Source organism: Atheta coriaria, unplaced genomic scaffold (genome assembly GCF_025399875.1).
Source record: "Atheta coriaria isolate IRGN ID8LTWV9N9 unplaced genomic scaffold, Caltech_Dcor_3.1 hic_scaffold_4_pilon, whole genome shotgun sequence".
Taxonomy (NCBI): Eukaryota; Metazoa; Arthropoda; class Insecta; order Coleoptera; family Staphylinidae; genus Dalotia; species Dalotia coriaria.
The window spans coordinates 6,583,437-6,608,419 of NW_027045446.1; the positions used below are offsets into that span (position 1 = coordinate 6,583,437).

Below are 24,983 nucleotides of genomic sequence, written 5' to 3' on the forward strand. Positions count from 1 at the left end.
GGCTGCATTAAATATTCTCGGCGCTTGTAATTTGCAATTTTCGATGAGACATTTTCCAGTTCCCATACTGGTGCATGATTACACCTAAACGATTAAATTAATGAATATGCATAGCGCGTTCTGATGTTCCAGTCGCATAAAGAAAACGAGACTGATCGAAACTTTTATGACAACCGCGTTGGCGTTGTCACTTAAATCAGATTGTAAAGCGCCAAATTTATACAAAACGTCAGACAAAACAGTTTGTAAAACTACAAAAACGTGTCATCCAAACGTGCAAAACGTGCTGTTCAATATTGTGGGATAAAAAATTTCCATCGGGCTTCCCTGGATTATTTTTAAAAATAATAGAAGATGATTAATAAAAGTGTACGAAAAAACAAAAAAGGTATGTTTTTATGTATGGAGTAATAAATTATTATGTTTTGAATTGAATAAGTGCAATTTTAAAATGTACTAATTACACCTTGGGAGTTGGAGCTCTAACGAATCGCACTGCTAATCAAAGATGAAAAAGTTCCGCTCGGATTTGCGCTAAAAAGCGAAACGATTTTATAGCGAAAGAGTTAGCACCGAATTAGGCAATTTCGCACGATATCGAAGATTGCGCTCGTGGTGTTCGCTCGCTTTTCAATTAATGCATCAAGCCTATAAAAGTCAATTAAGTACAAGGAAAACTGTTTGGAGCAACTAAACAAACTCAATCTTAAACATAAAATAAAATATCTAACTTTATTTTACGTTTAAGCGTAATTGAAGTTATGAATAAGAATTTACAAAGTGAGTTTACCAAAATCTTCGGTAATTACAACTTAAAAAATGATGGAATTATTTGTTGTTGTGTGTTTGAAAGTGAGTTTGTAATTGCAGTTAAGTCGTTAGCGGAAGATTAATTTATTCATACTTGAAAGCGAAAATCATAGTAATTGGAACGTAAAGACTCTAAAACGACAATAATCCGAAGTTAAATTATTCTTTTTAATGAAAACTACATGTATCTAAGTAAAATACACATTGTTATTGGAATTTATTACTGTTTTTATCAATATAGAAAATTTTTAATCTGTGTTATTCTATGATTAATTAAATTTAACAGCTGTTCACCGCACATTAATCATGTCCTAGTCACCGCATTTTCACACATTTGCAACATTAATGAAAACGAAAGAAAATTTATTAAGAGCATCATTATTTCACGCTTAGAGACTGTCAGTAGAGAGCTGCGAAGTTCATTAACGACATGTGATAAATACACCACTGAGATTTGTTTTATTCCAGTTGTATTTCAACTTTTGTAGAATTTCTTTGCGCTTTGTGCGTTTTCATTTTTTCTGCTTATTACATTAAACTCTGCGCTTAACTCACGATGAGTCTACGAATGTTATGAGTCTTTACGCGCGATACAATTATGCTTTCTAAACATGAAAAGGAAATCTAAATCTCGCCTGCTTGCACGTCGGACGTTCTACATTAAAGAGTAGTCAGTGGTCGGCGTGCAGAGTACTTTTATTGCAATTACAATCTACAATTTCTCCAGCTCATAAAGAGCATCAAGTCTTGAATGCAGAGTGGACGAAGGCGCACTCGAGTTGGAAACTAATTCATTAGAGGCTACCGAGTCATTACGGCTCGTATTGTTGGTGAAAGATTGCTGAGATTAGTCGCAATTAACTGCTGAGATTGTTATTAAAATGTTGGCAAAAATTACCGCTTCTAGCACAACGCAGTGGAGCTTTATGCAGACTGTAATTGTTGTTGTGTAGCTTGCGATTTAACGTACGAGTGAATTGGTAGCGAGAAAACGTGGAAAGTTTTTTTTAAAGTGTAATATTAAATTAGGTAGGAGGAAAAAAATTTAAATACTCTGGTTAGGTCTTTGATATTGTCTTGGCTTTACTTGTGGCAAATACAGGAAATTCGGTTTTAAACGTAATAAAATGTTGGTAAAAAAGCGTGTTTATCTCGCGGTATTGTGTGTTTTAATTTACCACAACTGCTCAGATCACAAACCGCGAAACAAAAATCGATTTTCCTAGAATTGACGTAGTCACTGTTAAAACTGTTGATAATAAGGTACTAAATTGTTCTACATTATGCAAAAACTATTTTTACATTTACATGGATTATAGAATACATATTTATTCAAACCTGTACAGTTGTGATTGCATTATTTCAACTAGATTTGTAAAATTGCACTAAAAAGAAACATTACCGTATTATAGTCTATAACAAGAATCGCAAAATTGCTGTTATTGTTCTCACTGATTCACAATTTGCAATAAATCAGTATTTGCTTGATACTTCTTTATGAAAGGTGTAAACGATGACTACACATGTGCGCACTCGTTTAAATTCTTAAACTATCAGAGAAGCGAAAATATTTGTTTTGATTGTGTCGCGCATCTTATCTACATAATTAATTATTGCATTGCACAGGTATTTATCTATGTTTGTCTTGAGTTCGTAATTTTACTGTGTTTACATTGTGTACACTCTTGTTTATAGAAGACCGAGAATGTATGTTGTGCAAATATGCTTTCGTTGCTGCTACTGCTTCTGCTACTCTTGTTTTGCTGATTATCCAACTTTGTTTCTGCGCGTGTTTATTTTTAATTTGATGTAACTATTAGTAGAAAATATAGATTTTATTGAAATTTTTTTATTATGCTGGCTAAAAAGTGTTATCTCCGAAAAAAATCAAATGTTTTGATGATTTTCAATGTTTTGCTGAACATTGTTTCATTCAATGTTGTTGTCACTTGATAAGAAATATATTTAAAGTATGCGAATTTACATTTTCTAGTTGGTTTCTATATATGAATAATTTTAACAATTAATCATACTAATTGTCATAGCTACAATTTGTCACTTGTTAAAAAGTGATAAAGAAATCATTTTTCGTGTAAAGTCGTTGATTGCACCATATCGGCAACACTTGAAAACATTAACAAATGAACTGTTACTTAACTGTTTCGGTGCCTAACTGAATCGTACATGATTATGGTTATCACGAAAATATTTGCAATTTTTTAAACACATTTTTAGCTAATACTTTAAAAACTTTATTGTATAAGTGTAGAGTTACAGGATGTTTACTCATTTTTAAATTTTAATTATAATGAAAATGTCAATAAATGTATTAAATAATTCGATAAACGCATAAATTTTGATGGAGTTATAGGATATAGTTTCGGCTTTGGCCTTAATCCTTCCACAGGCGCGTGTAATTCGAATGACAAATTGTAACATTCGCAATCGCATTCGAACAAGTGTAATAAATATGTAAATAATGCGCCAACAGACAATCTGCTCTGTTCACCATGTTGACTAATTGATCAATTTTTGTCTAATTTATGATCTTATTAAGACAATCTACTGAACCAAGTCCAATTTAATGCTCTTATATTTTTTGTCAATTAAATTTTCGAAATTGTGCAATAACAAAGTGCAAATCAATTAAAGTAAACCAACTTTAAGGTCAGAAATGAATTTATTATAGACTGCATAATATTTTTTTAAATAAATTACTTTTTATTGCCGAATTGAAAATTAATTTCCTTTCGTATATGCAAAAAAAGAAAGTTTATGCATAGTAAAATTAATTTTAAATTTCCACATACAGATCAATATTTCATTCGAGTTTTTTTATTATGATTTTCTCTGTGTTTATTTTTTATGTTTGTGTAGAATGCAAAATAACCGTTCGTTTGACTCGCGAGTCGCGAGTTTATGAATGAATCGCATCTACTCGTTATGCTCCATACCTGAACCTCAACATTGATTGCTCCGAGTCTACCTTGCATTTACGGTTTGCGATAGCTGCTTCTCCTGCCGCTGACCGACATTCGGACGCGGCTCGACAAAACGCTGAGCGTTGTCGTCGTTGGCCCCAGCCCGTTCGGATTTATTTGACAACACGAACGCGGCAGGGTAACAAGGCCCGAACAAAACGACGCACAACGTACCGACCGCAAGCAGTCATCGGTAGGAGTGCATCCTGGCAGGAACACCAGCGAATATTTTACATCCTAATTAAAACAAATTGTGTGCATTGACGAACATTACTGTGAAATACAAGACAAGTTTACAAGTGATTTTTTGTGGGGAAATATTTTATCATGGCTAAAGAACTCAAAGGTAAATATTTTAGAAAATTAATAAATTTTAAAATCAATCAAAACGTTTTTTTATTACATGAGGATCATCGATAAAAAATCTGACATGTTGTATAACGCTACTAGTTTAAGTGATAACATACATAAAACAATCCACTTAAGTACCTGTCTTGCTACAGTATGATTAAAGTATTATGATAGCCTAGATTACTTTTTACCGAGAGCACTTGATAAAGTAATCGTCAGTAATCTTTTATTGCTCGTCATTACCAAGAAAGATTCATATTTTTTAAACATAAAACTACTTGAAATATTACTGATAATACAATGTGCGAAAATTATTTTAATATAACTACAAATTGACTTATCTAAAACTAGCATTTTATTTTTAGATAATCATTTACTAAATGGAATTAATGATCTAATGATGTTCGATACTTCGAATTATAAAAGATATTTAAAAGGATTAACCATTGACGCTGATAATGATACTCTTGCCTTTTAGCGTCGATTTTATTTGTCTGCATTTTTCACTAATTAAAACGCCAATTAAACTATATTAAATTCTATGCGTACTTATATTCGTTCCACAGGTGTAGTAAATGACTTACGCCTGCTCAAACATTTGTTTTAACTGGGATTCATTTCAATATACTGCCTTTAAATGTTTGTCATTTTTGAGGTGAACATGCAAAGCCGCTTCGATAGTCTATTAAAGGTCTATTAATGGTGCATTATAGCAACGGTGCATTCACCAGTTGCGGCAAGTTGCAATGTCATTACAAGACGAACGCAGTATAAGTCGATCGAGTCGTATCGAACTAACGCTAATAAACAAGTAAATAGTAAAAAAATCAATGAAATAACTCTCAATGGTTTAGTCTCTGCGATGTTGAGTAATCATGCTATTCGCGTTATAGCAGCAATTGATGGCTTTGAGTTGTTTGTTTGGTTGATTTTTCTTTATAAATTTAGTGGAAATTACCGGGTTTTTTTCTTGGCAAATACGATTATAATTGCAGGCAACATTATTAAAATAAATTGTAAACTTTCTATGAATGCAAGTAATTAAATGATTCATTTGTTTCAAATTAAACGCATTTTTTTATGATTACCATCTTAAATCTTATTTTAACCATGTTTAATATATTTTTGAGCAAAACAAATGCTTGTAAAAATAGAGAGGTTTAAGTCATTAAATAAAGCACTTTTCTTTTATTTGTTGGTTCATCAACATAATGGAAATTTCTGTTGTACACTCGATTCTACTTATTCCACTGGGTAATATTTCTAATTGAAAATTTGTCAATTAGTGCAAAGTGTTTGGTATCTTAAAGCTAATATTGGTATAATTGGTTCAACCATAATGTGATAGTGGAAAAATAGTCAAGATTATTATTTACATATAAATTATTTTAATAGAGGTATATTATTTAAACAATTATTTATATAATTTCTAGATGTTATCTAAATGTCAGTCAATTGAAAATTAGATATGCTCGCAGGAGGTAATAAATAAATGAATAAATAACGTAAACAAATCCTTTTAAAAGTAAACATTTGCTAATGAAAGAAATTAATTTTACTGAGATGCTAATAGCGCACTTGGTGTTTTATTATGGTTTCGGATGGCATTCGCACATTAATTATTAAAAGTATTTTTCATCTGTTTAATTGCAATGACCCACAAAGCAAAATTTTACACTTTATTCATCGCTAAACGTAAACATGAATTATTACTTTTTGTGCTGTCCACCAATCACGGTATCAAATTAATCATAATTGTATTCGTCACTCACCATTAGAATATTAACATTTAGTTATTATCACTAAATAAAGAAGATTTAATATTCACACTATGGAATTTATTTTTGAATTTTTAATTTTTATTTTGCTGCACTATTTGTAAATAAATTATTTTTTTATTAATTGTTTTGTTGTTTGTTGCAACCAACAGGAATTAAAAGTTGATTACAATTTTCTAATTAAGAAAAAAAAATTAATTAATAATTTTAATAGTGCAAACACGCGTTTCTACATAATGTTTCATTTTACAACTCATTAACTCATTAACTATATTCAACGAGAAAAAATATTTAAATAATATCCTCTGCATGTAAATGATCGCTTTTTACCACTTTGTGGAATTCAACGCCTCACTGATTAGAAATCAACATACCTCATAATCACCGGAAAATTCTTCATGTGCAATAAACTCAACTTGAACTCTCTTAAAGTTCATGCGTAAAGGATTTTATCTTTGTTGTTTTATTTATTTCCACCATAAACTTAATGTTTGACTTTATGTTAGGTGAATTGAAGCAAATCGGAATTTTAACGTTGATAGGTACATTTTCCAACGGTTCTTTGAGTTGTTCTTGCGAATGTGATGATATTACAAGAACGCATTTCTTTCTGTGCACAGGTGCCGACAGTATGCTTGGTCTCTCCGAGATAACGGAGAACAAGAAGGTATGGCGGATGATCGTCGCGGAGTTTGTTGGAACGCTCCTGCTTGTCTTTCTGGGATGTGCCGCAGTGATTGAGAACGAGTCCCGGACGCAGATATCCCTTGCCTTTGGTTTGATCGTGGCCACTTTGGCTCAGGTGAGTCAAGTCAAGTGCAAAGTGCAAATATTTATTACATACGATATTATTAAACGTGAGAATACTTGTAGAATGCCATTTTTAGTAAATTTGTAGGCGAAGCTAGCGAAAAGTTACATTGCATAAAATAAGATTATTTCCACATTTTCCACATGTCTTTATGAAACAGTAAGCAAATGTGTAGGAATGTAATGTACTAGTCGAATGTTTTAATGCAATAATTCCTAACCGTGAACTTCAAGCACCAGTGATTTTAGAGTTACGACGACTTTGATGCTTTCAAGATCGTGTCAAAGTTCAAGAAGCAACATTCTCCTATTTCCTAATTCTTTTTTGTCTAACTTCTATTCTTGCCTTGTCTTTGTACATATATTTTATTGTTGTGTTAATTTATTATAATAAAATTAGCATATTAACGAAATTTGACACGTTTTTTGTTGAAATATTAATAGTCTGATGATTTAAGAACAAATGATAAGTTGAAGGTTCTTATCGCAATATAGTTTTAATATTATAATAATAACAATATAAAGAAATTGATATGATGTATTAACAATGAATGTCACGTCAAAAAACTTCAAAAATCAACTGTTTAATTATTCAATGTTAGAGTAATGAATCGTCAATAGTAAAATTCACCAAAAAAAGGTTTAGTAATCAATCAATAGACGAATCGATCAGTTTTACATATTGATCGATTAATTACCAGCAAGGAATGGTGTTTTAAATTTAGAAATATTAATCATATGCTTTTTTATATAAAGCTTAATTGTTTAAAATACAACTACGATTGATTTTGAATTAACTGGATTTTATGCAATACTACATTTCTTACACTATTGGTACAATTTCTTTATTTTAATTTTGAAGGTCAGTGCTTGCAGCTCTTTAAAAAAATCGTTAAAAAGTGTTGCGAGTTAAATCAACTTAAATAAGCGATCTTGACCTGCGCTCGTGGCCGCTGGCTGACCGGCTCTTTGCTTGTTCTTTCTCTTCTTTGGACGCCGCAGTCAGACAGTCTCAATTTCTTAACATTAACAAAACTTCAATGGCCAACGCATAATAACGTATGAACATGATCTGCAGAATTAAACTCAATATAAATGTGTTTATTGTTAGCTGTTACAATATGCACTTCTATACCTACATTACATTTTTTAAAGATTTAGTTCAAATAATCTTATAAAAACTTAGACGTATGACTGAATTTGTTTGCGATGTGAGAGATAATTGGCAATTGTTCCAAATTAGAGTAACGTTTTCGCAATAGTCGAGCACTTGCAATGTTGATTTGCGTTAGATCGATTTGATTAGTGCAGAAAATAATGAAGTTGAATAGGTGTTGAAGTATTGTTTGGTTTTGTAAGAATAGCGATAATTTAACACTGCCTGGAGTGTTTTAAACTCGTAAACTCTAGAATGTCATGTTTAACAAACTAAAAAAGTTTGATGTTTTTATCAACATATGCTCTAAAATGTAGATTCAAATACCTTTTTTAAATATTTTATTTCTTGGCCTATATGGTTGATGGTCTGCATTCTAACTTCTCAATTATCTTATTCGTGTTAGAAGGTTAATACTCATGTGGAGATCTTTTCTGTGTCATTAGCTTTTCCTAATTTTAATGTTTTGACGTCGGACATTCGCATTTGACTCGGTAATTTAACAATAAAAAAAAAACGTTAAATTTCACTCCAAAGAAAAGAAAATAGCGCTCAAATAAAACTCTTAATTTATTTTTATGTGCTTTATACTACGTGAAATTGTAGATTTCTACAAGTAATATTTAATAATAAACATTTGTTATAACTGGAATTGAAGTATTGAAAGTTAATACCAGAATGATTTGCGTTTGATTGAAATACTCGTAAGTAGGTAAATGTAGACATATATTTAACGGTCGTTACCTAAATGTGAAGTACTTGTACGTGAACTTATCAAGTGACGCGTAAAATTATTGTTTTATTAATCATGACAATCAACAACTTACTAGACCAAGGAAATCATTCATTCATTCACAATATCGACAACTAATAGATAATATCAACTTGACTTTTTTGTATTTAAAGCATTCGAACGGAAACATAGTTTCGGTTTTATACCTAGATTTTCTTAGTTCCATCATTTTTTGCGACAAAAAGTAGTCAATCTTCTATTTTGATGAATAAGCAATAAAATTGTAAAGTTTCATCAAAATTTGTTTTGTGGTTTTTACGTGAAAGAGTAACAAACAAACATGAATGCTAACCTTTGCGTTTATAATACATGTTCGAATAAAAATTTACGCAATTTTAAAATTATTTATTTGTTTCTTAAATTTAAAATTTAAACCTACTTACGATTAATATTATTGAAACTTTTCAAATTCATTTTTATGAATGAGTTGCACATAATTATTACCTACCGAAACAGGTATGTTCGCATCGAAACTGCGTGTGGCAAATTATTAAACATGATTAAACACTCGAGCCACGCCATTCATGGCGATCGGCTGGCGAAAAAAGCGTCGTAAAATTACAGCGAACAAAAAAAGTCGCAAATAATAAAAAATGATCAATGATCGGCGCACAATCGAAATCTCGATGCTCGATCGATCGGCGCGCTGTTGATATATTATCAATGGATTGATCGAAAGCGGGCGAAAATCGAATCGGTGAATTTACAAATCGTTCGCGTGCTGAATCATACCAAAAATTGTTAATTAAAATGCACGAGAACCGGTTTAGACGCGAGCGACCGAAAGAACAATACTTCGTTAACATATAACATTTACTTCTACTATGCCCAATCATTACTATCATTTTTACAAAGTGTTTACATTAATTGTATTACAATATCATATCAAATTGAATTTCAAAAAGAAATTGAAATATTTTATAACACTTTGTATTTATGAATAAAGATATGTGGATCATCCTGAAGGCCATTACCAAACATTATATAATTATTCGTTTCACTTTGATTTAAACATATTACATATTTGTCAGTTTAAATATTATCTACGGCGATGAAATTTTGACGCTGGTCTCAAACAGAATTAGATCTCGACGATGCGTTTTACTTGATTGTTCATGTTAAAGGAATGGATAAAAATCGTGACATCGACCTCATTAAATATGCTCGTAAATGTCAAGCCGGAGCCAATGTGTTGGGTCGCTCTTTTTTTACCGTCGTCGGTCCTGGAGTATATTCTAATTACGCGCACATTGTAAATAAATATAATCACCGGTGTAGGATAACACTACGAGTATAATGCACCGTGATGTGTAATGAATTTAATGAGTTTTATAATAAATTATAATAAATTGAAATATCGCTAATCGGTAATTTTATGGTTGGCATTCGTGATTTAAATTTTTTCTATAAATATTGAGGTAATTTATTATTATTTTCATTTTATTGCTGACGAGAATTACATATTTGTTCAATGCGTTTAAAACTAGCCATGAAAATGGAAATATTTTTATTCTGGATTAATTCTCACCGATTGTTATGTTGTGGTTGATTGAGTTCGGAAATAATGCAAAAGGTGAAGAAGGTGTCGAAGGTGTGAAAGGATACTGTGATAATTTATCATCCGACCTGTGGGAAATTGCATAACGTCGGTTGAACGTAATTATCGACCGATGCACGACGTGTCGACACGTCCAATCCAACCAATCAATGTAATTAGCTTAATAACAATAGTAACCCATCATAACGGATAAAATATTAAATATACCAACATTATGAACATGAAACAAACAAAAACGAACTTGGAATAAATGATGTACACTGAGTTGTAAATGCTTATCTAATCAATATACAAAACACGCAAAACTATTAATTTTGTAAATCAAAATATTTAAATAAATAAATATAGAAATAGTTTCTTTTTGGCAATTAAGATAATAGTAGCTAATTTGGATGAAATTTTTAATTTTAAACCCACACAGAACCTTTTGCTACAGGTCCTTTTTTATATTAACTCTCGAAATAAGCATTTTGATATACAAAAATGATTAGTTTCAAGTGTCGTTTGTATGTCAAAACGTACACTTTGCGCATAGTTAAAAAATATATAATTATAGTTATTATAGTTGTCTAAGTGCTACTTTTACACGTGTAATTATAGTTTGCAATTTGAAATATTGACGACGTTGTTATCGATTAGTTTTTATTGCATATTGCAATTTACCGTATAGATAGCTAGTACTTGAAATATGCTATGTGTAAATTAAGAAAGTAATAATATTCTCCTTTCAAAAGTTTGTTTAATATTTAGAAATATAAACTTTAAAAATATTTGATTGCTTACTGTATGTAATTAAAATTTTTATAAGTAAGGTGGTTATAAGTGTTGATTAGGTTTGTATTTGCCACACGCTCATATGTCACAACACACTTTGATGCAATTAATTTGCCATTTGATATTCATTGAGTAGTTTTGATAAACCTTCAGTATTAAATTTTTCGTAATCAACTAAATCAAACAAATCAACGCGAAACATTGGAAATATTCACCAGGATTTGCATACAATACGAATCAGTCTAATAAGTTAAAAATTGCGCAACGCCGACCAATTTGCGGCTCGCGTTTTGTATCTTGCAGATTTGAATTTAAATTTCAAACATTTTGTTTTATCGACATAATGACTATGAGATTGAATGAGACACACGTTTTCGCCGTACCCAAATGGGCTATTTGTTTACATTTACAAGATGTGGATGTTGATGTTGTTATATCATTTGGCGACCCACTGGCTTTGTAATTTTATACGATAGTATGCGATTATACAATGCTATGCGGTTCGATATAGCACTGATTTGAACTTTAAGTGTGTTGAATTATTATAGATTAAACAGACTGCCAATTATTTGCGTTTTGTTTAAATTGGGGTAAAACAAAATGCAAATAAACTGATTGTTTATAATCCAAATCCTGTTGAAATGTTGTGCAATCTTTAATGTTTTTCCTTAATGAGTTTTACTTAATGAAAATGCAAAACAAGAGTATAAATCGTACATTTTATTACAACTAAATATGTTTTTAGCGAAAATGAGCAAAGTAAGGACACGCAACGAATGCAAAACAAAAGCAATAATCACTTCCCAGTCAGGAAATGTTTACTTCTAGAAATTTAATTTTACTTAGTGCGTAGTTATCTAAATTTAAATAATATATTATTACCGCGACTATATTGATGAGGAGTATTTTGTTTTCATCGAACATTTCTGCATTATTTTGCATTTTTTAAACACATCAACGCACGTAATGCATTCCACACATACGTAATTAGCATGAGTAATGGATGCACAAGCACAAACAGACAGGAAGATGTGCGACGGATTAAATAAGATTAAATCACACCGGCTAGTCAATTGTTGAGCGTTTTTCCGGATTGCTACCGTCGTGCGCGTAGAAAATGCTAATCAACTTCAGAAATGAACAAATCGACCGACCTTGCTAACATTGTACGTCGTGCGGGCGCACAAAACGTGTAAACAAACAATTTATTTACGACGGATTTATTTATAAAAACGTGTTAAACGAATTATCTAAAATAATTGTTGTTTTCTTCGAGTTTAAAGTTGAATTATTGTTTATATTGGCCATTCTAGGAAATAAAATGTTTTTTTTTAAACAACTAGAAAATGAATTTCAAAACAACGAAAAACATTTTTTAATTACGATAAAACAGAAAAAAAACAAATTAAAATTTGAAATTATAAAATAAATTGCAAAAAGCATCAAATTTAATTGCAAATCATGTTTATAATTTAGAAATTACATGTTATATGTTTGAATTTACTTATTTAACATAAGATAATAACTATGTACTTTAATTATTATCGTTTTATAACCTCAAGAAAAATAATCATAAAAATGTACCTACAATCTAATTATTTTCTTGTGCAAACATAGTACATTATTTTGATGCATCATAGATAGTTGAAACATTGTGCATTACAATTTTCTATGCTTCACGATTCAATAAGTCAATGACTTAATCTTAATAGCATTATAACTTAATTATTTAAAAGCGTATTTGCATGATAATCTCAATATGAGTTATGAAGATAAATTACTATGCACTATCGTTGTAATATTTTAATTATACGTCGAGATATATTGATTTTTGCGAAGGTGTTTTTCAAATTACAATATGTAAGAATTAACTTTTTTCTAGTGGTTTAGCTTTAACACGTAACGAATTGTTTAAAAATCTATTAACATTAAGAAGAATAAGTTGGATTTATTATAAAACAAAACGTTTCTTTGCTATTTTCGATAAATGTCGAAGAAGATATTCAAGTTACGATCTATAAACATTTAATTTTATTTACCTATATGTACATTTTACGCATTTAATGCATCATACATCTATAATAATAATCAAAAATTAATAGCTTTTGATATCGGAGGCTTTATGAAACGCGTTTCAATGCAATGCAGACATCATATATGAGAAATATGAATTTATTGGTAAACTTTTGTGAAGAGCACTGAGCACCTATTAATTAAAGAAAGCGTCAATAATTCACACTGTAATTAATACGCTCGTCGCATTCGCGCGGGCACTATTCATTAATATGCATGCAATTATCATAAATCTACATTTTTACGATGTGGATAAGAGAAGAGCACAGAACGCAGAACAAGTTGAGTGCGTTGGCGTACGCTTTATCTAAAAATGTTCACTTATCTATTTACCAACTATTTAAGCGTATAAACCATAAATTATGAATTATTGTAGTGTGTCTCATCATTAATAATAAGCAATTTTTTGTGTTTCATTAAAAGTCAAGATGTAAACTTTACTTTACTTTAAAAAAGTACTAAACATGTTTAAGTTATTGTTGCTTCGTGATGGTTGCTTGGCAGGTTGCAAACAGATTATTATTTGCAATGTTCTTCACATCGGACGAAGGTATGAACGAGTACTTGAATTGAGTCTCAGCGATAAAATTAAAAATATCGGTTAAGAATTGTGCTATGCAAAGAAATATACATGTACCTTGAGTGCAGCTATGAGAACTTGTACCAATAAGTAAAAATATTGTGGGTGTGCGATGTGCAATCAATTGTTCGTCAATTGATGGTCTCGAAGGCTTGTACCGTTTTGTACTGAACAATTTATTATTGTTTGGAGTCAAGTACCTGTACGAACTACAAACATGTTGGTATTATCCATGTTAAATCGTGTTTGTGTTTTGCTATTACAGGGAGAATTTTTCTGTTTGTACTATTGCATTAGGGATTTCTTGATGCACGAAGTTTGATTTACATTTTTTAATATTATTAGATTCCATTATATTTTACTCTGTGTTTTGTGGGAACGGAAACTAGATTGTGAACGATTTAGGAGTGCACTTGAATTTTATATGTAATAAATTGTAATTGTGAGAGATCCGTTAAATAGTAGGTATGTAACTCAATGTTGCATTCTCTTGAAATGCATCTTTTTCAGACAAAAACGTTTGGAATTTGACCTAAGAAGAAGGTATTGCCACATGATTTGTAACTAAATTTACTTCGAATATTACACTACGCAAAATTTATCATGCGCTTTAATGACATAACTAAGAATTTAAAATTTGCAGTATGCGATTCCAATAAGAACGTTATCGCACGAATATGCAATGTGAAACATGGTGCAGAGCTTATGATTAACGTCATTTGTCAAGATCGCAATCAAATCGCGCGCACACTGTGCGATATTCACGTTCGAACCAATTGTGTTTATAAATCAATCAATGCGTAACCGAACGCATGGCAACACAAGCTGCAAGTGCAGATTAATGAGAATTACCAACGATTCAAGCTTGAACTTAAAACCATTCAGTTTAAGCTAGGACTTAAACTACTTATATTTCTTGTACTCGCTTACACAATACGAACTAAAGTTTGACAGGTGTGTTAATTAAGCGCAAAAATACAATTATGATATGCAATTGGGTCGTTTTATTGAGTATTTATTATTCGAGAATGATGAATGAGCACAAAGCGTATGCAGTACGATTACTATAAATTTACGTTTTTGATTTGTGAACACAACATTAAGCTACATGTGGAACAATAAGAATTATTACTCAAAGATATCTGAATCATAAATAAAGAATGCAAAAGTCGTAACATGATACTTGGTAAGATAGGAACTAATAATTATTATTACACAGTGTTATCACGTTTCTTAATAGAATAATGATTACTATGTTATCACGTTTCTTAATAGAATAATGATTACTATGTTTATATTATTTAATAGTATTCGCATATTGCAATCGATTTCTATACAGCATAATCAATGAGTAAATAGCATTGAAAACCTAAAATTTAAACATACATATGAATATCTTAAATTGATAAAAATCACTCCGGTTTACCTCAACCGCCTTTTCATTTGAATGAATCATAAAGCTTCCAATATGCATAACAATTGGACGCTCATACTTCAAGTGGAAAAAGAGCAATGCTTTTGATAACTTAAGATCTCCATCCCATGGTACAGCATATAATATTTCTAAACGCATTTCTTCATTCTATCAATAATATAAACTGTAAAATTGTGTTGCCAATAAGTTACTTCTGATACTTACATATTGATTCAACTTTTCTCCTAGAAAAGCAAATGCTAAAGTGGCAAACACGTACAAAGAAGCGTGAATCGCCATTCCACTTAATTCAAAGTAGTCAATATGCTAAAATGAGAAACAAATTGTTATTAAAAATTAAAAAAGAATTATTTATTTTTACGCTCATACTGTTAGTGCTGCTATTGCTAAGAAACTGAGAACAACGCATGTAGATAGCAATTGAAAGAAAATTGGCCATTTGCAGATATAATCAATGTCGTACCATAATCTTAAAATAAAGAAGAATGTATAATTGCCATGCAATATTAATACTTTACTTTTCAATATGTAAACTCATATGTATCACATATTTTAACTTTGAATATCGTATTATTCTTTCTGGTATGTGCTTCAAATTACGGAGTTCCTTTGTCATCTCGATGTAATGCAATTGTACAAAGTGAAATGTTTGAGTTAAGATCAAAATGCAATTAAGTGGACAAAAGAAAAGGTATACTATTGTCACCATATAACAAATGTTCATTAAATCTTTATACGGAAAGTAGTATATATCTATCGGAAATACCTGAAAATTAAAGGAAGTCAATAAAGTTTATACAAGAAAATTATTTCACCTACACTTGATATTCCAAGACCACATTTATATTTATCTTTTCCGGTGCAATTTTCCGAAGCTTTCATTAGTAAAAACGTTGCGAAGTTAAGACCCAAGCTTATATGAACAAATTTTGCAAACAAATTATATCTTGTAACATATATTTTCCAAGTCGATTGGGTCGTTAGCAGAAATTTTGTGATATCAAATTGTTCAGATATTGGCCGCATCCTGCGTGAGAAATATAACAAAGTGCACGATAAATAAATTCCATAGGTTGTTGAAACAATATACGACAAGTCAAGTAGAAGCTCAGTATAATTTTCATCATCTAAAATAAATTTAGAAAATTGAAATATGAAACAGAAATGAACTTTATAAATTGTATTATCTTACATAACATATGCAACGCATGATTTGATGGCCACAGAAGAAGTTGACTACATCCAATTGTCTTTAAAATAATCATTATAATATTTAGTTTATAATCGTCGGAAAGCCAGTAGACTTTGTCAAAAACTTGGTATAAATATGATATCTCACTAAATTTCCGTGTACTGGGCTTAACACGTGCCATTGTTTCAATAGCAGGGATCTACATGTAATATGAGAAAAGTTTTCCTAATGATTATTATGTTGGAGTACTAGTAGCAGCGCATAATCATATTATATTTTAATGTAATATCCATTAAAATGTAGTATAGGTAGGATTACATTGTACTGGACTACGCAGCTATTTAAAATTCATGCCTGGAACAAAAAAATCAATAATTAATCATTGACTCGTTAAGTCACAATAATCACTTGCATAATTAAGATTTTACTATTGATCTAAAACAGTAGGTCTTCAAGAGTAAAAGTAATAAGTCAAGTGGGATTAAAAATCGAACAAGAATGAACAAATATGTGTTCGCAAACGATTGCAGTAAACGGCTTCAAATGATTTAGATATAATTAAGATATCACTAAGGCAAACCAATTTGGACGGTGATTAATTAATACCCACAAAATGAGTTTAAACACTAAGCGCAAAGCAGAGCAGAGATTATCTCTGCCATCATGGTTTTTATTGTACATTAAATGAGGCTATACCATTAATTTTTTTTTCAAAATTGAATTCAATCATGTTTTCTTATCTTGCTATTAATAAGAGAAATATAAAACTATAAAAATGACAGAGCGTAGTATAAATAAGATAATTAATTACTTATGATTTAAATTTTTTAATTTCTTTAAAAGTTTTTTTTTGTGTGTGGTCGTTTATTAGACCAAGAGCCAGTGACGGCCAGACTTTCGTCATTTTAGGAAAGATGAAATTTTGTCCATGTGTTTCTCCAGCACAGGTAAGAACGATCCCCAATTATGAAACCTGGATCGTGGTTCCTTTGGCAGTTAACAGCCAACAAAGATGTACACATGATGACCTATGTTTCGTTATTTTAGCAAACTCCATTTTTGCATATTTTGTTCGTCACATTATTATAACATGCGCTGCTCATTGCCAGTCACCTGGTATGGTTCCAACCCTAGCCAGACACCCCTAAAGTATATTTTTTAAACTTTTTTACTTTCGTTATATTAGGAAAGCTGAATTTGATACACATTATACAGAGAGCTATAAAACTGTGTTTTCCAGCACGCCAGACAGTTTGGTCGGTTCTATCATCCTGCCAGACGCATTGAAAGTGTTAAAAGTTGCAAAAGTTAAATTGTTTAAACATGAAATTTTCAGAAAACAGTTATCGACGACAGTGATGATTATTATTAAATATTTGTTCAAATAAAATTACTATTATGCGAAAATTTCATGTATAAACAATTCAATTTTTGCAACTCTTATACACTTTCAATGCGTCTGGCAGGATGATAGAACCGACCAAACTGTCTGGCATGCTGGAAAACACAGTTTCATAGCTCTCTGTATAATGTGTATCAAATTCAGCTTTCTTAATATAACGAAAGTAAAAAAGTTAAAAAAATATACTTTAGGGGTGTCTGGCTAGGGTTGGAACCATACCAGGTGACTGGCAATGAGCAGCGCATGTTATAATAATGTTACGAACAAAATATGCAAAAATGGAGTTTGCTAAAATAACGAAACATAGGTCATCATGTGTACATCTTTGTTGGCTGTTAACTGCCAAAGGAACCACGATCCAGGTTTCATAATTGGGGATCGTTCTTACCTGTGCCGGAGAAACACATGGACAAAATTTCATCTTTCCTAAAATGACGAAAGTCTGGCCGTCACTGGCTCTCGCTCTATATGTATTCATATATAAATTAACTTCTTACTAATTAAATTATTTATTCTTAATTACGCTGCCTTCGCACGTTTCTTCATTTTATTTAGTCAATGGTCTACCGTTGCTAGTCCAAATTCTTTGATTTATATAAGTCGACTAATCATTTTTAGAATTTCAGATTTATCTCGCAAATGTGTAAATCGACGTAAAGTAGGTCGGGCGAGTGCATTAAGTTCGTTATTAAAATTTAATTGGTTTCGAAGTTTTAAGCAACTTTGGTCTAACATTGAAAAAGTTTGAATGTTACCCAAATAAATCAAGAAACACTATTTATCCAGGTTTCATTTAATTTCATTCACGTATATTACAAATGCAAAATCATATTTGGATTTTGATTGCATGCAATTATAGTTCAAATCAAAATTAATAATTCTGACTAGAACAATGGTGCAATTGTAGGTATTTTCATGTTTGGTTATTGTTGAAATTCTTTCGGGTTCGTTTAGTATATGTTATGCTAATGACTTGCCATGTGAATAATGCAAGAGATCCGATATCGTGCGTGCACCTAATAATCTAAACGCTCGAACACGTTGCGCGAGAAATTTGAGTTCTAGTCGATAAAAATCGATTGCCACATTAGTGATTCATATCAATACATCTTCCGCTGACAGATTTATTTCGTGCGTTTTTACGAGTTTGGCGGCGTCAGAACGCGATCAACCGGCTGAGTTATGCAGATTGTTATTGAATTAACATTCGGAGTGTTTTCGATGTTTTGTAATATCTATCACATTAATTCTGCTTTGACTGGGATTTTTATGTATATCGATATGTTTAATATTGCATTATTTTTATAAAGTTTTAAATAAAACCAAACAATCGGCAAAATACTAGTATTTTTTCTGTTACACTATATAAATAACAAAATATTACGACTTTATATTGACATTGATTGTAATCATCCGCAATTAAACTCAAATTAATTATATTTAAAACATTTCAAGAGATAAACATGTTGTTAAGATGGCCTATAACTCCAAAATAAGTTCAAGCTCAAAGAGGCGAACACATATCCATATTGGTCACGATCGACAATTTGTAATTTAATTACGCGTAATAAAGTTTATATCTTATTAAGTGGTCTTAATCGCGGCCGTAAAATTTAATTAAACGTGCTGAGATTAATTGCCGGTACACCTACATCAAGCATGCAGCATAAGAAAAGCAAACACTATACTAGACATGTACGAGTGTGTGTGCGATACAATAAAAACGAAATGTCAGTGGAACTTAAAATTAATGAAAAACAAAAATAAAGATTATAAACACTGAGTCAATAAAATAAAAGATCTTTCTCGCTATGATTATTATTATGACTCAGAATAGTTGTACATACTTTCATTAGTGAATGTCATTTTGAATAGACTTATCTTATAAGTATATTCATTCATTTTTCGATGTAGATGTCCAACAAATAATTATAAAAGTTAATCAAAATAAATACTAATAATCATGCTCGCATCTTCATCATCGTGGCTTGAAACACCTATGCAGATTTATACCTATGAGCACATTTGTTGGTATGAGTGCCTATAATAATAATATGTGACCGAATTAATAAAGTTGAAGGCCATGTGAACCGAGAACTGGCAAACTGAACGGTCTGCTCGTCTATGAAAACTCTTGTATCTGAGTCGGAGTCGAGTTGATTAACGAATTGCACTCGCCCCGCGGGTATAGGTGATGTTACGACATTTTTTTTGTTCAACTGCCGACTGACATAGATGAAAAAAATGTATTGATCGGCCGGATGTGGCGTAAAAACAGTTTTCATGTTGATTAAAACCCGATTTGGTTTTGAGGCGCAAATTATAGCAAATTATTAACTAATATGTTTCAAGAGATGATTCGACCGGATTTTATTTTGTGTGTCAGTGTGAGATTTATGGCCGAGAATTGATTTTTTTAGTACTTATTTAATTTCAAACTTGACCTTTTTGATTTTATTTACTATTTTTATACCCAATAATTATTTTAAGAAATATAAAGTTGGTAATAAATATGTTTTTGTACTTGATCTCTAGTCTTATTCGATTAATTTCATCTCCTTTTCCCCTTGTTAAAATATTATTCTGCAAACAAATTGATTATTTGATGTGCACGCGGGTTGCACGCGTGGCCGAGTGATTTAATCACCTTGAAACCGTAGGTGATACATGCACAGGCGTGATTTCGGCATCGATTCTCTCGCGTTTTGCGGCGCGACAAAGACGAAGACGACGACGCGTTGCCGACGATCGAATTTGAAATAATATAGGTTGAAAACGTTTGAGCGTTGAGTTTCGTTTCGTTTTACGCATTACACATTTTTATTGATATGCGTTCAAGGGCAGGCCGCAAGAATCACTGTCGACGGCCCACTTACATAACGCGAAATTATAGCGCGATTGCGACACGTTTTCACTTCGCCGGCCCGCACAGCAGACATTGAAAACCCGCGAGAACAATTTCGAGCAGAAGAAAAGAAAGATTGGACTATTAAATGCGCAAATGAAAGCAAGAAATTATATATTTGAAACTTTTCTGAGTAAAACATTTTGTGTTTCCTAGAATTACCTATTCAATGCAAATATCTGAATTTTGTTTGGAACTATGTTTGACATTTTAAAAATTGATGATTTATGGAAAAATGTAATTCTTTTTGCGTGTAGAATACTCGTAGGCATCGTAAATGTATGTTAAATTTTTTTGGCGCGTCGTGCGCGACAATTAGCAATAAATCTCAGCGGTAAATCGCGCGGGGATTTCGCATTACATTAGCGTATTCGGAGCGCGCGTGTAGGAAAAAATTGGCGCAATCAGTTGTAAATTATGCGAGTTTAATGACATCACGATTGCGCTCCTTGAATCATACCGAGCGCGTAAAAATCACTTTCGTTTCATAACACACACAAAGATTGACTCGCAGAAACCGCTTAGCTTAGTTTAGCAGAATAGAATTACCATTATGATAGAATGCTAGTTAAATATGGTTTACAAATTAGATAAAACTTTTTTACTTCAAAATTTCACATTTTAAACTAGCTGTATCTTACATTTGAGAATAATATTAATAGATTTTAGTTAGAAGGTAAATGATAGAATCGTAAAATTGTAAAGTTGTAAAATTTATTGAAAAAAACATTAAATTGCATAGTGCGAGCAATAATTTTCAATTACAACCGTTATAATTGCTTTCCCAAAGATTGTAATCTATTCACGTGCAGCCAGAAACATTCATGAACGTCTGGGTTAACTGTCATTTTATAACGAATACAAGCATATGAAATATGGCGTTGAGAAGTTCAGTACAGTTAGTAGAAAATGATATACATTATTGCACAATTTCGGAGCCAATTGTTGACTTTTCAAACCATATAAACACGCAATAAACCAAAAATAACAGCACTTTAAAAATCAGATCAAGAAACATGTAATAATTTCATAAAATATTACTATTCTGTGAGAATCAAACTAAGGCATTACCAAATTAATTTTCAATTTTTGAGTTATTTTGTTAGAAATTATTTTCAATGATTTTGATTTAATTGAAATGCAGTGAACTATAGTTTGGGCTATTAATTCCAAACGAAATCTAGTTCGTGGCTACTTAGTTAACTAAACTACTGTTTGATGTGTGGTTCACGTTGAAAGGTGCGGTGCCTTTCAATTCAACACTGCAACGCGCCAAATTCGTGATAATCGTGATTCGAAAATCATAACTAATGGAAATAATCATTACGATCGCAGCGAGCATAATAATCATAATAAACGTAATTAATTTTGAAGAGTACGAATGTCGGTTAGTGTAAGAAACATGTCTAAATATGGCAACATATAAATGTTAACAATACAACAAAAGATCTAATCAAGAATACTAGGCGCTTTGGTTATGCACATTATCATTCCTTAGTTATTTAAAAATGGCACATATTATGTTTTAAATTGACTGACTGACTTTAAGCTGACTTTATACGCATCTTTAAACGAAGTATATTGTTCAGAAATCTTTTGAGTACACAAATGATATATTAGTATTTTTGTTTTTTTAGTCTTTGGGCCATGTGAGCGGCTGTCACATTAATCCTGCTGTCACATTTGGTTTACTCGTTACCGGCGACATCAAGCTGATCAAGGCGCTCTTTTACATTGCGGCACAATGCATCGGAGCTGCAGCTGGATCAGCTTTACTCAAAGTAAGTATTATAATGTTGATAATAAATTTTATTTTTAATTTTAATTTAAAACACTCCTTAAAATATTAGCATCTCCGTAATCAATAACCTACACTCTCTAATGTGATCGAATTAGTTATTACGTTTTAAAACATTTGATTATTGAGACATTTAACACTTCTTGAACTTGAATCAATGCGGAAATGCATGGTCGTTACGCATCGTCGCCTTCATCGATGTGTAAATCGCGGCGATATTTTCATCGCCCATTGGATGACTGGCAATGCGCTCGGTGATTTACACAAGCAATTATTTATTGCGCGGCGTTGCCCGACAGGTAAATACATGTAAAGCATGCACGCGCGACTGGGTCAGCGGCGCGTGTCCAGATAGGAAACGTCGATACGCACGGCTGGCCATCAAGTTCAACGCTCAATGTCTTCTCTTGTTGCTAACGCAAATCGTGCGGAATGTAAATATCATCCAAGTAATTGCTGTCACCGAAGACGCTCGAGCAGTATAAAAAGACATGCGAGAAGCGCGGACGTAAATTTCACCTGCAATGGCATTCAAGGAATTCTTCTTCAAAAAGTTATTGAAGAAATGTTGCAAGAAGATGAGAGTTTGATGCATGATTGCCATCCGGCGCAAATGTTTGACGGATTAAAGTGGTTAAAGAATTCGACATAAGTTTCTTTGTGGTCAAGAGGAAGAAATTATAGTAAAAAGAAACTTGATGAAAGTATTTCATGCCAAAGAAGAAATTTGTATAAATTTCTAATTATTTATGAGCAAATACAAGATTTTGCACAAATGCAATAAAACTAAATTTAATGTAGAAGTTTTGCGGTTTTGTGTGAATAGTTGAAATTTAATTTAATGCGAAAATTGAATTTATAGAGAAGTTTCTTTAGAAATCACCACATTTTTAAATCAGATATTTACTTAAATCATATATTAATGAAATGATATTATTCCAGTTTGTAACACCAACTAATGTACAAGGAAATTTGGGCAGCACAACCCTTAATCCAGACGTTCTTCCATTCGAAGGATTTGTAGTCGAGGCACTGCTTACTTTCCTTTTGGTTTTCGTAGTCCAAGCTGTCTGTGATCCGCGCCGTAAAGATATCAAAGGATCAGCACCGCTTGCTATTGGCTTGAGCATTACTGCAGGACATTTGGCTGGGGTAATTACAAACGTTAAAGTCTAATAAAAAATAATACTAATATTTACATTTTAAATTAGATGAAATACACGGGATCCAGCATGAATCCGGCAAGAAGTCTTGGACCTGCTGCTATTATGAATCTTTGGGAAAACCACTGGGTAAGTCTATTAAAATGTAAAACATAATTTATTCTAGAGGTTAAAAACTAATTCAAATGTTTTGTATTTTTTAAATTTGAATTTAATGCAATAATTTACGTGTGTAAATATCAGCGCTATAAAATGTTAATCTTTGAGCAAATAACGTCGTGAGAAAGTTAAATAAAAATAAATGCATCCGCGTTTGAATCCGCAATCATGAGTTGACCACAAATTAATTCATATGAAATGTGCTAATTATAAAAAGTACACAACGTGCACAGATTATTTATATTACTATTTAACTTTATTTAAAAGTGAAAAAAGTTTGCGGTATGATCAATTATAGTCTGCGTTAAATATACATCAGTTTAAAAAAAAAAATAGTGTATAACCTTTCTAAAGTTAAATTTAATGCAGCTATTAAAATTTTATTGTTTGAGTTCTTTAGTTGGAATCCTATATGATGAAATTTTAGTTGCAAGTTTTTGAAATCATCTCATCATTTGAAATTTTTTTGGTTTTAATTTTGGGCAATAATAGATTAGTAATTTGAATTTTTTATTTTAGATTTATTGGGCTGGTCCAATTGTTGGTGGAATCCTTGCTGGCCTTATTTACAAGTTTCTCTTCAAAGTGCGAAAATCTGAGGACGATTCGTATGATTTCTAAACATATCGTAGCTCAGCTAGTGGGCAACTCGTCACCAAAAATTCACAATAAAATTTATCATCAATTTCTTTTTTCGTCACGTTTGATCAACAATGATTGTGACGATATTTTTGTTGTTTATCGTAAACGAATTATTTCGGAATAGTGTACGTAGTATCTATTTATGCAATCTTACTTGATAATGGATTATTGTTGACACAAAATAAGAGAAATACCATACGAGCGCAACTGAAAATTGAAGACAAAAATGAAGAATATCAGATATAAAACATCAAACCAAAATTGTATTATATGTATTTATGAAGCGATTTTAGATTATAAATTATATTATCTAGAAATTATATACTTATAACTTTAAGGTTTCCGAAAATTAAAAATATACTTACTGTGTTTTATATAGTTATGTAAAATATTTGTATGTACTTTACAAATAAATTGTATCAAACATGTTTGTTATTTTGAAGTAACTACCAATGGTTACATCATATTTTTGTTCAATCTTTTAACCTATTAGAAGTACCTTAAAGTATCCATCAAACATTTTGGAAACACTTTGTTTAAAACACCCAGTATTTCGTGAACTAATTAAGTTTTTAGAGTTTCTTTCCATATTTTAGTTTTATAGACTCTCTATTCAATGCATG

The 24,983-nt window shown here is 31.3% G+C and overlaps 1 protein-coding gene across 2 annotated transcripts; it reads left to right on the forward strand.

Moving 5' to 3' along the window:
• Positions 1–167: 167 nt before the first annotated feature.
• On the forward strand, positions 168–24,788 carry Drip (aquaporin homolog protein drip). 2 transcript variants are annotated; one of them, XM_065300651.1, is made up of 6 exons: positions 168–388; positions 6,541–6,722; positions 22,236–22,379; positions 23,339–23,548; positions 23,608–23,688; positions 24,238–24,788. In XM_065300651.1, exons 1-6 carry the CDS (start codon positions 355–357, stop codon positions 24,337–24,339), a joined length of 753 nt encoding a protein of 250 aa, XP_065156723.1. In that variant the 5' UTR covers positions 168–354; the 3' UTR covers positions 24,340–24,788. The 2 variants fall into 2 exon arrangements, with proteins under 2 accessions (XP_065156723.1, XP_065156724.1); XM_065300652.1 differs by lacking the exon at positions 168–388 and adding an exon at positions 3,888–4,137.
• The last annotated feature ends 195 nt before the right edge of the window (positions 24,789–24,983 follow it).

Coding starts and splice junctions, on each gene's coding strand:
- Drip (XM_065300651.1), top strand. CDS start 355: ATGATTAATAAAAGTGTACGAAAAAACAAAAAAG. Junction 389..6,540: donor TGTACGAAAAAACAAAAAAG/GTATGTTTTTAT, acceptor TTCTGTGCACAG/GTGCCGACAGTATGCTTGGT. Junction 23,689..24,237: donor ATCTTTGGGAAAACCACTGG/GTAAGTCTATTA, acceptor TTTTTATTTTAG/ATTTATTGGGCTGGTCCAAT.